Here is a 12,827-nt window from a genome sequence, read left to right on the forward strand (position 1 = left end):
GGTGATAATAAACAATAACAACCTGTCATTACTTTGAGTCAATAGCAGGTCATTTTCAACCCAACCATGTGGTCTTACTAGTTGTGATATACAATAGATCAAGATAAAACTGCTCAGGAAAGGTCCAGCCTGGTCCTAATTTGTGTGATTAAAAATAATCAATACCTGCTCAGACCGGGATCTAGTTTTGATACTAATTTCAGTATTGATTTGCTTTATTCCTGCTATCAAATACAATAATGTGTTTTTAATGATGTTGGGAGGAGACAGTGGGGTTTAAAACAAATTGAATATATGAATTATTGGTGACTAACATAAATTATTACCGGATATTATATCATCTATGTGTTTTGTTTCTCATTATACCATAACAATTTGCATTTGGTATTTTAATAGTAAGATTCAGTTTAGACACAAAACATTTGAGAAAAGACTGAAGATGTGAGACTAACTAACTAATGCAACCATCTCAACTTAGTGGAGGATATTTTGTTGTTTGAAAGGGAAATTATGTTACTTAAATAATTGCAGTGTTTGCTATTCACTAATAAGATAAGATAAGATAATCCTTTATTGTCCCACATGGGGAAATTTCATTGATGCAACGCAGGTAGATACAGAGGTAGATCCAGAAGAACAGATCACTTATAGGAAGTCTGAAAAACACTTTCAGTAGAAGATCTCCTATAAATAAATAAAAACTCCCATAGACAAATAAATAAATACATAAATACCATTGCATGTGATCACGACAGTAATTGCACATGAATATGTGTATATTCATGTGCATATACACACACATATATATATATAGTATATAATAACATTCCAATAAAGATTTAGATTTGATTGCGATATATCATGCAGCCCTAATGCTGTAATCTGAGGGGTCATGTGCATAGAAAAACAGGTAAACATCTATATTTATAAGACTCTTGTGTTATGTGGTCTTTCAGACTCTTTCAAGACAATACACGGCCTTGTTGCATTAAAAATAAACGAAAAAAGAACAAAACACGTAGCTGCATTATGTAACACAGTTTGAATTAATTATTGAGGAGGGGAAAATCAGACTTTTGTTCTACTGTCTTCTGTGTTTTAGAGCAAAGAGGTCAGAGTGTTGTTAAAGTCCTCCCCACGTGTTGTGAAGAGTATTTAGTAAAGTGGATGTGTGCAGCACGAGTGAGCGCTGACCCGTGTCCGATGAGTCTTGTCGTGGTGTTTGGTGTGTTGACTCACTGATGAAGTTGGTCTGCCCCGTGTAGATGGTGTACTGCAGCTCGTAAGAGGTGACGCTGAACTCATCCTCAGACGTCCAGTGAACAGTGATGGTGTCGTGAGAGGCGGTGCACAGCTCCTCTCGTATGGAGGGCGGGTTAGGAGCTGCACACACACAATTTACAGGGTCAGACTGTGGAAATGCAGGAGAAGCCATAAACTAGATTCAAACTGAGAGGTTTGCTTTTATCGAATGTTTCACTCATAATAATTAGACCTAAGCTGTAAATGTAATTATTTTGTTTTTGAGTTAAATGGACAAAAGATGGAAATTAACTTCGAGCTCAATCCAGTGTAATTAAAGCACTAGCTGTTCATTAATATATGCTGTCCCATTCAAAAAATAAATAAACTAAAGGGATGTCTTTGGAAATGAGAGACTTGAGTGAAGATTAGGCAAAGCTGATAAAACTGTTAAATTCCCATAATGTCGCAGCCATAAGATAAGATAAGATAAGATATTCCTTTATTGTCCCACATGGGGAAATTTCATTGGTGCAACGCAGGTAGATACAGAGGTAGATACAGAAGAACAGGTCACTTATAGGAAGTCTGAAAAACACTTTCAGTAGAAGATCTCCTATAAATAAACAAAAACTCCCATAGACAAATAAATACATAAATACCATGTCATGTGATCACGACAGTAATTGCACATGAATATGTGTCACGACAGCACATGAATTGCACATGAATTGCACATGAGTCGACCTAAGAGATCCTCTCACCTGTTAGATAGTCTAGTCCTTCCAGGATCTTCTTCTCTCGGGAAAAGTCCAGTGCAAAGTTGTCGAAAGCCTCATTGAGGTTGACATCAGGGATGAGGACTTGGGAGGAAGCCGTTGCCATGGCGACCCTGCAGAGGGAACAGACAAAGCTTGCATGAACACACGAAGGCAAATGTCAAAGGAGATGAGAGAGTAAGGAGAGGTCAAGGAGTCAGACGGAGAGGTCAGAAAGGAAAACAAGACAAAGACAGAACGTAAGAAAATGCAAAAAACACTAGACAATTTTCATCTGCAGCAGTTTTCGTCCTGAAGCAGCTGTTTCCAAAATAGTTCTATATTAGATATTATATTTGATTATCAGACCAGATCTCCTAAGAGGCCTGGGGCAGCGCCGCTGACTGATTCGTATGGATTCCTTTTTCTCTACCATCTGATAAAGGGAACTATCAAGTCTCTAGGGATGTTCAAACAAAAAAAGAAAGCTGTCATTCAAATGAACCATTCTGGGATGTATCAGGGTCACTTTGTTCTCCAAACAAATAACCCTAAAATTAAGTCTCTAAATATTTTTTTTTGTGAAATTAGCTTCAGCTTTTAAAAAGGAATCGTCTGAATCTAACAAACCCAAACACCAGCTTGTGGAGCTTGTTTTTACTTCACATCAGAGAATCAGAGGGCAAACCCACTGAGTCTCAGCTTCACAAAGAGTCCAGCCACTTGTTCATGCTCTAAAGGGTTCAGCCACAACTTCAGTTTGAATTTGGGCTCAGGCTTTTTAGGAAAAATAGGCCTAATGCTCAAGGGCTTAATACACATTTGCATGATTAGCCTCCATAGCAAATCTAGTCCTGGGCATTGTGGGAGGCTACACTGTTTCTTCTGCCAATGTCTCAGTCAGAGTGGCATTGGTTAAACGGCATGTTTTAACTGCAGCTGAAACATGAGCACACGTCGAATCCAAAAGGCAGCCGGGCAGCCCAGTGGTGGGAGCAAATTACACTAGTCCAGAAATGGAAAAAGAAATTGAAGATCCGTCTTGATGATTTTTAACCGAGATGTGGCATTGATTTGAAGAGAAGCAGGAGAATTCTAATTCTGATTTCACTGCTCAGGATTGGATTTTTGGAAAGGAAGAGACATTTAAATCAAAACCTCCTTGTTTGGGGGAAAACATCGTTGTCAGCTATAGGAAAAAATGTTTCTGCAGGACAGCAAAGCAAAATAAGGTGGACTTTAGGCAGAGTTTAGCCGCAGTTAACCCCTCAGCGAGGTCTTTGTGTGCTCGGGTGACTGTGCTCTACCTTTCAGCCACGTTGCGGGCAGTCTGTAGAAAGCGTGCATGATCGTTCTCCTTCAGGCTTTGCTCTGCTTGTGTAATCAGGGCACTGGAGCGCTCCAAACATTGGCGACAGTTTGCGATCTGCTGGGCCAGTTTACGTAACTTCATCACCTGAAACAAGCACAAAAACAAATACTAAAATTCCTCTCAAGTATTATCCAGATGAGTCTAATGACACTGTACTTTTTTGTTGTTTCTGTCCAAGGGGCAGGGCTCTATCAAGGCCTTGGGAAATCACACTTACTGCAAAAATATGTATGGATACTGGCAGTAATATTACAGTAAATACTCTTTAAAGCAGTAGTAGTGCCATTATTATGTGGTAGTAGACTCTTTTTAAATAGACTACGTCCACCTTCCCTTTGACTCTAGTTCAGACAGTATGATTAAATACAAAGTAATGAGTACAAGGTAAAGAAGATAAACTAAACAAACTCCTATTTTGGATTGGCACATCATTATCACAATTGCACTGCAACTTTTCTGATTGTTGATTGTTGACATATTGCTGCAAAAATCTGGTACAATGTCAGCAGTGTGCGCCTCTCGGGATGATGCCCGCTGTGAGCGGCACATTCAAACACACGCAAACACCAACTCTCCTGCAGCCTCTGCATAATATTGGAAGTGTTTGGAGGGAGATCAAATACAATATATTTTTTTAGCAGTTCATACAAACTGCAGAAGTGCAGATCTGTATGTAGTATTAAGTAGAAGATAAACGGTTTGGGGAGGAATAGAACACACTGCATTAATGGCACATTGTGGCACCTTTAGCACAACCAAAGACAGGACTTTCTCTAGTGTCTGGGCTGGGCATGGTTTTGTTTGTAAAACACTTTGTTGATCCTCACTGTTTCATGTCAGGTTATACAGCATATTGTACAACATTGGAAGAGTCATAAGGCAGAGGCACACATTTCACTGCCAACCTTTTAGAGAAAATGGTCAGAGTGAGATACAAATAAACAAGTCTCTTCTCACATAAACACAGTGATGCTTCTATTTTGGGGGCAAAGCTTTGCAGAGGAGACTGCAACAGCATAACAGGATTTTGTATGCTCGATTATGGTGAGCGGATCCATGCAAGGTGCTCCCTTTTTCTTTCCAGCCTCGTGTCATTCTAACACAAGTCTCCCCTTCGTCAAATCTGCCCAAACCAAACAAACATGTCCTCCAAGAGTTTTCTACCTTTGACTTAAACAAACATTCACTTAGACAAAATTACCTATGAGATATTAGCATGACAACAACAACATAACAACAACAACAACTACAGTGATCATGTGCGGCGTGTGTTTGACAACTATAACTTGCGTTGAGCCTTTGAGTGTTTTGTACATAGATGTGCTCCACCAGGATCCTCAAGCAGCTTCACTTCAGCCTCACTTCAGGGTCAAATTTAGTATATAATAATAATAATTTCATCATGTGACATTTGGTTTCTTCACAACTAATCAATTCATCAAAAGAACAATTGCCAAACTAATCGATAAGCAAAATGATTGTTATTTGCCGCCCTAATGCAAATTGCACAAAAGCAGCTCACTCGTATGAGGCAGCAGTGACAGAAGGAGCAGATCACCACCGAGGGTCAGGTGTGTGGAGAAACAGAGTAATGCATAAAACAGTAGCGTCTATGAGCGCCATAAACAGCTCTGCATTAGACTACCGCTATCATTATTTTATTTTCATTTTTTACAAAAGCCGGACTGAGGCTTGATTATTTTTCACTTTAAATGCTGCCTGATGTCAATATAGTGAGAGAAGTGCAATTATTTTACAATTAAAGCGACCCTCCCAGATTTGAATTCACTCCCACGCACACATCCTCTGTCAGATGTGAACAGAAGACTATACTTTTATCCTTTAAGACAGAAGCAGTATAGAGAAGAAGAAGAGCAAGCATCTGGGAGAATACATGAGTCCAATCTTAGTCCATAGTTGTTTCTGGAGGCTGTGTGAGTTGTTGAGCACAGTTGTTGATTTCCAGCCTGTTAAAATGAAACGTGTTGCAATGACGGGGCCCAATAACAGGGCCTATTGCAAATCTACTCGGAGATCCAGTCAGTCAAGACGTTTTCTCTTGGTTGGCTTATTGTGATGCCAATCCCTATAATGAAAAGTAAATGTTCAAAGAAAGTAATATTTGTGCCGTCAGAAAGACGTATTAGAGCCTAAAACTGTGAATACTGATGAGACAGCACAGCCAGATTTGGTGTCTAAAGAGTGTGTTCTATTTCTGCTTCAGAGGGAGATGCCAAAGTGACGCACACCAACACACACACATACACTTCTGAGAGAAAGTAATCAAGGCTAAAATGTTATTTGAGGCACATGTTGCTAGATAATAGCCCATCCATTAAAGCTGTTTGGCGTCTCTGCTCAGCACTCTCAACAGCCGGCTCACACTGACAACAACAGATTATGGCTGCTTAAGGGGAGAGCGGCTAAGATGTCACAGAAAGCCCCAGCCACAGATTAAACGCATCGGAACAAGAAACTTTAACTACAGTTGAAAAAGGGTTTGCTTTATTTACTTAGGGAATTTTGTTAAAGATCTGTGAGTATAACTGGCCCAGCCCTACATGTGACACAAACATGAATCTATATGTTTTTTGGGTTAGTATCTCAATAACAATATTCAGAAAATATTATTTCAATCGAACATAAATGGGTTAAAGGTGGTATGGACGATTTTTTTCAGCAAATTTTTTATCATATTTCCTCGTGGCGTGGATAAATCATTTGTCCTGCCACGTATCAATCATAAAACGCTCCTATCGCTCACCTGCAGCCGCGTCAGGCTCGTCCCCACATTTCCGCGTGCCTAAGCACATGGATCTATCATAATATAGTTCCCTCAGTGTACGGGGCAAAATGAAGACGGATGAAAGACAGTTCGAGCTGACGCAGAAGTGGACAGAAATCTACGGGAGACGAGCGATGCGATGCGCTCCGTTGCGCTAATAAACAAACGCACGTGTGTGTTGTATCAGTCCGCACGGGGGAGTGCGCATGCGCACTTCCACCTGCGTTCTCAAATCGCCGAAAAATCGTCCATAGCGCCTTTAAGAGTTGAGGTTTAATGATCAGAAATTAGAAAAAAATTAATTAACATTTTAATTAAAATTAACAAAAAAGCCTTATACACCAATTTGAAATGTTACAACATTAGTTCAATCAGCTCCATTTGTAGCATTTTTTAATGATAAACTATGTAATCACTAACAACATTTTGCATGACTTCAAAATAACATTCACAATATAGTCAAAATATACATTTATGTGTGAGTTTAGTTTTGTGGAAGTCATAAAAATACTGGGAAAAACAGAGGTTGCTATATTTATTTTATATATATATCTTGGCTATGTGAAAAATTAGTCTAAACTTTAAGTTTAGTTAAGAGCATGAAATGGGAAAGAGGTTTTTGTTCGATTTTAAAAGACAAAGAATCTTTCCGAAATTGTCCGGGATTTTTAATGTTCATTTCCTTTTTCTTTTCTAGATGTATTTTAAATGTTTATGTTTATTTTATGATTGCTTTATGTAATATGGAACAGTGCACAATAATCAACATGTAAATGTGCCTTTCATCTGTAGTCCCATTGGCAGGTTGATGGAGACAGAAATATAGGACATGTAACAGGCACAAAACACTCTAAACATGTGACATAAATACAAATGTGTAATGTTTTAAAATGTGTTTTATCTTTACTTTGATCCAGGTTACTTCTGAAAAAGAGGCTTCGATCTCAATGGGTTTTTACCTAGTAAATAATGGTTGATAAACAAATCAAATCAAAAGCTTGTAGTTCATGTACACACACACCAACACACGCACACACACACGCACACACACACACACACGCAAGCATGCACACGCACAAACACACATACGCGCACGCACGCACGCACAACTGTGTGACATCAGGATATAAGAGGTAATGAATGTAAGTGGATTAGTTTAGCTTTAAATGGACAAGAGTGGTCTCCATGTAGTTGAACGGAAATTACATTACAGTTCAGCCAGATAGAAATGACTGGCAAAAGGAGCAGCATTAAACAGCAAAGGCCAAGTGTAAAGCCGCCAATATTTATAAGAAGACCTTCTCTGTGCATTTCCAGAGAGAAACAGTATTACGAAGTATGTGAGTCAGTAATTAAGACTTACTGATCATAAACCTCCCTCAGCAGTGGTAATGAAGCCTGCGTAAATTCAGCCTGGAAGACCTAACTCCACCCAATCTACGTCCAGTGCTACTCCAGGATACACCTGCAGGTGTATCCTGCACTACCTTCAGACTGTACTGTGACCCACCACCTCCCCTCCTCCTCCTCCTCTGCATACCTCACATCGTCCCCATCATACTCTCTACCCTCTCCCCATATCTACCACCCTAGTCTCCAGGCCCCGGGGGGAGACATCTCATACAATTAGATTATGGAGCGCCCATAATTGCTCCATAATCTAATTGTCTAATGTCTAATCTAATAATCTAATGTCTTCTGTTGGGGTCTGAGCGCCAAATAACCCACGTAATAAAGCTTGCTAAAAGGGTCCTTTCTGTGTTTGTCTGAGTCTCTCGAGGGTGAAATAGCATGACACCTGTTTCCTACTGTGTTTCGTTATTTGTTTTACTACTACTACTACTACTACTACTACTACTACTACTACTACTACTACTACTACTACTACTACTACTACTACTACTACTACTACTACTACTAATAATAATAATAATTTTAAAAAGAGCTTTCAAGGCGTTCAAAGATCTATGTTTATATAGTTTTATACAAAGTGTCTTTCTTCCAAATTCTGTAATTCCGTTTTTCAGGTACATCGGCTATTGGACTATTTTATACAACACAGTATATCATGTTTGTTAAAAGTAATGGAAATTAGATGCAAATCAATACTCAAAATATGCAAAAATAAAAAATATAATATATACAGGACAGAATTCAAGCTGAATAAGACCACAATAGTTAATTAAAAAAAAACTATATTGTGAAAAACTAACATAATTAATAGTGCGGTATTGAAATCAGTATTGAGATTTTCTCCCTTAGTATGGAAATGTCAGGATTGTGATGACAGTACTGTATATAACCTTATGCATGCTGTTTGGGAGGTCGTGCTGCAGCATCAATATGCAGCACTTGTAAAATTTTAAAGATCAGGCCAAGACACTCTTTTATGCATGCGTTTGAAATATAAAGGTCATCTAAAGGGTCCCGGGAACGCATCTCGGCATGTCCATCTGTGATTAGTTGAATTACTCATGATGTGTTTGATTAATCTCTTCCTTCACCCTTAAATATGAATACATCACCTCTGCCTCTCTGCCCTACAGTCCACTACCTTTTAACAGTCAGACTCCCGGGAGAACCGACCTCTCACTTAGTCTCTGGAAGCAAGGAAATAAATGTGTTTTTTGCTCTGAATTCATGCAAAATGTACTTTAATAAATGACGTTTTCGTGCAGCGGTAACAGCTAAATACAGCACAAAAAACAACGCATGACAGAACAGTAACATTAGCCATATCTTTTGAGTGACTTCAATTCAATGTAAGTTTAGGAACACGTCATTGTCCTGGTAAAGATTAAGACTATATTCACGAATAGCAGTGACAAACGCATGTCCTTAGCAGCTGTACCTTGGACTCCTTGATCTTGACAGCGATGACCTGTTTCCTCTGACGGATGATCTCCACCAGCTCATCGCACTCCTCCACCAGCTTGGTTTCATGCATGGCTGTGTTCACCTGCACAACCAGAACAGAGATATATCATACACATGCTGTTAAAGACACTTCTGCTGTATTATCACTTCTCTTTATTCTTTTTGTTTGATTTAAGCCTTTGAAGTATAAAGTTGCGTTATCACAGAGGAAGACGTTAAAACACAGCGCATCGCAAACACAATCAGAGACGTCGCTACCGGCACGTTCGCCTAGATTAGACTCAGCAGAGAAGGGGAAAAAAACATGTTATTCAATTGTCTATAAAGTACTGCAGAGTCTGTCAGGCACAACATCTAAATCAACCTTAAAATGACCATTTCAGTCAAATGCAACAAACAGTGCTTTAACCATGTGCAATACTGTCATATTCATGTGCAATACTGTCATATTCATGTGCAATACTGAATTAACCATGTGCAATACTGTCATATTCATGTGCAATACTGAATTAACCATGTGCAATACTGTCATATTCATGTGCACTACTGATTTAACCATGTGCAATACTGTCATATTCATGTGCAATACTGATTTAACCATGTGCAATACTGTCATATTCATGTGCAATACTGATTTAACCATGTGCAATACTGTCATATTCATGTGCAATACTGATTTAACCATGTGCAATACCGTCATATTCATGTGCAATACTGATTTAACCATGTGCAATACTGTCATATTCATGTGCAATACTGAATTAACCATGTGCAATACTGATTTAACCATGTGCAATACCATCATATTCATGTGCAATACTGAATTAACCATGTGCAATACTGTCATATTCATGTGCAATACTGATTTAACCATGTGCAATACCGTCATATTCATGTGCAACTACTGTCATACTCACAAGCAATTAAGGCCATATTCATGTGCATATAACTGATGTAAATAAGAGTGTTCTATTTTGTTTTATTTTGTGTACTTACTTACTATTAGTATTACCTAGTCTTATGCTAGCTATTTTTAGTTAACTTTATTATATTATTTTATTTGTATCTTTATCTTTTTATTTGTATTTATCTATCTTATTTCCCCCCCTCCATTCCCTATTAAGATAGGAGAGGAGTTTTGTTAATAAGAGTTTTTTGTTTTTGTTCTATTAAGAGTGTGTTTTTTTAAACTTCCTATAATCTGTCCTTTCCTCCTGTTTCTACTGCATTGTAACAAGGAAATTTCCCCTTGTGTGGACATTAAAGGATTATCTTATCTTATGTTTGTAATGTATGCGTTACAGAAAATGTTTTAGTTTCATTAATGTAGTGCCAATGTTTGAATGGAGGGGAGTCTTTCAATATTTGAGTCTAAAGTTGCCAAGCTGCTTCCATGTCTAGTATTGTACAGACGGATGCAAATACGGTGCAAGAGAATGTTTGTTTTGTACTATGACAACACAATTCAGAAACTTTGTAAAAACAGTATATATAGATATATAAAAAAAAGTAAAATTATGGTAAGAAATACTGGTTTGTTTTCCCTGCTGTGTTTTTATAGCTGACAGGAGACTTTGTAGATGCAGGGGCAGATTCACTGAAATGGAAAAAATATACTGGATGTTCTTCAATATATATTTCCACAAGATGAAGGAACAAAGCAGGGGCTCTGCAGTTGTGAAAAACATCAATACACACGGCTGACACATTCTAAAAGCTTAAATGGGGCTCACGCTTTAAGGTTGAACTTCTCTGAGGGCTGAGTAAACCTAATGTATCTACTGGGAGTTGAAACAAACATACAAAAACAAACTAGACAATTGTCTCTTTACTGACTCCTTGTGGCTAAAACAAGTATTGGCTTCCAAATAGATTAACTATCGTGGAGAACGAAAACATATCTAAATAATTACTGAAACAATTATTTGCAGCAAATATCAAGTGTCTACACAATTTGCAGAATTTGGCCACCGAGAACAAAAAGTGGTGAATAGGATGTGTACATCATGTGGACTGTAGGTTTAAAATGGACTAACTCTAAATAATAACTAACTAACTAAATAATTGGAAACCAGATAGTAATTGATACTGAACCTAGTATTGAAACTAGATACTCATTGGAGCTCATAAATAAAAAATAACAATATTTTGCCTTCTTGATTTTGCACTTATTACTAATTAACCAAATGTGGGACGTACGGATTAATAGGGCCAAATAGCTCTTTAAACTGCAACAGTCTTAATTGCCTTTAACACAAAAGGTGAATAACAAGTTGTTCCTTCCATCACAACAGATTGTTCCAGTCTTTTCTCCACAAACATAGAAACCGCCAGTGCAACATAACAACATAACCAATGCAGGCGATTCAGGTTAGTATGTATACAGTATTGCATCATGGTGGACATCATATTCTGGCTCCACAAAACTCATTAGAAGAAGCTTAGAACCACTTAAGCCTCATTATTCACCCTCGAACTGTACAATTTATTCCGTTAGAACCTCCTCATGACCACGAATAACTAATTAAACAGGATAAATGCAAAGGTCTGGGTTTATTATCCGCCCACACAAACACCAACAGTGTCACCTGATTAAATCCATCATCCACCTCTGACTTCAGCAGAAATTAGGAATATCAAAGGTGTGAGAAAAAATTAATAAAAGGCTGTATTTGAGTTCATATAAAATGTACAAAAAATAAAAACTGCTTAGTGTTGCTGTGTCACTGGACAGGACGCTTAGCTCCACTTAATCTATACTGAGGAACGTAATGTGTAATTATTACTTCAGTATTTTGTAACTCAAGTGTAAGTTGATGTTTTTTTCCCCCGTAATTTATGTTTTCAGAATTCAGTACAAAGGACAAACACATCCAAAACTACTACGAAACTCATAATAATCCGTACTTGTTTGTAGCGCTCTAAATTTCAGGGTTAGCCAGTTTTTGTCCCATACGCGATACAATATTATTATATATACGATATTTTATTAGTGATTCTGGGTTTGTTTCAGTGGAATAAACGATGATGAATACAAAGCCCATGATCCTTTGCGCCGCATCACCATAAGAGCCACTGTTTGAGCCGCACATGGATAAAACAGTGGTGATCGCAAAGAACAGCGAATAGTGATGACCGATACCACAGATTCTTTATTTGATCCAATACCAGTAATACTATGGCAAATATCGATACCAATGAGCTTTGTACTAGTAAGTATGAACAATTATACGTTGGCTATCATTATTGTCTTTCAACCTCAGCTTTAACAATGTATTGAACAATGTATTACCAAAATGTAAACAAAATGTATTTAAAAAAATCTATATACTGATATTTGGTATTGATCCGCCCTTCACCAACAACAAATGGATTAGAGAGAAAAGCTGAGCAGAGAGTGTAAAGGGAAAAAGAAGAGCACAAACAGTAGCTCTGCTGAAGAACAGCGTGGTACTCATGGAGCTATCAAATACAAGCACAATGAGGACTCGTTTGATAAAATGACCGTGAGAAAAGTACCACAAATTAAACTTCAGAGCAGCGTCACTGCCTCACAACAGCCCAGGGTCCAGAGCTGCAGAATACACAGGTGTTTTCTACTGTTGACTCCTTAATACACACTTTACTGCGCTGCTTTAATGGGCCTGCACCTTTTCATTTATCAGACACAATGTAGGCCTTAGTCAAAGTGCGTTAAAGAAAATGTAATACTGCGGGACAGGGAAGAATTAACTCCAGCCTTTGTGATTTGATAGTTGCAGTAATTCATTGTGCATCCCTTTATATGCTTGTC

The 12,827-nt window shown here is 38.0% G+C and overlaps 1 protein-coding gene across 3 annotated transcripts in view; it reads right to left on the bottom strand.

The window, feature by feature from the left end:
* The window catches only part of mid2 (midline 2), a 150,645-nt gene that overhangs the window by 20,249 nt on the left and 117,569 nt on the right, over positions 1-12,827 (bottom strand). For all 3 annotated transcript variants that reach the window (XM_072437724.1, XM_072437725.1, XM_072437723.1), the window contains 4 exons: positions 9,009-9,116; positions 3,308-3,456; positions 2,007-2,134; positions 1,240-1,383 (listed from right to left, as the gene is read on the bottom strand). In XM_072437724.1, coding sequence (XP_072293825.1) covers positions 1,240-1,383; positions 2,007-2,134; positions 3,308-3,456; positions 9,009-9,116 — 529 coding nt within the window. The remainder of the gene's footprint in view (positions 1-1,239; positions 1,384-2,006; positions 2,135-3,307; positions 3,457-9,008; positions 9,117-12,827) is intronic.

This window comes from Eucyclogobius newberryi, unplaced genomic scaffold (genome assembly GCF_026437365.1).
Source record: "Eucyclogobius newberryi isolate DKJ021-1_F unplaced genomic scaffold, fEucNew1.0.hap1 SCAF_11, whole genome shotgun sequence".
NCBI lineage: Eukaryota > Metazoa > Chordata > Actinopteri > Gobiiformes > Gobiidae > Eucyclogobius > Eucyclogobius newberryi.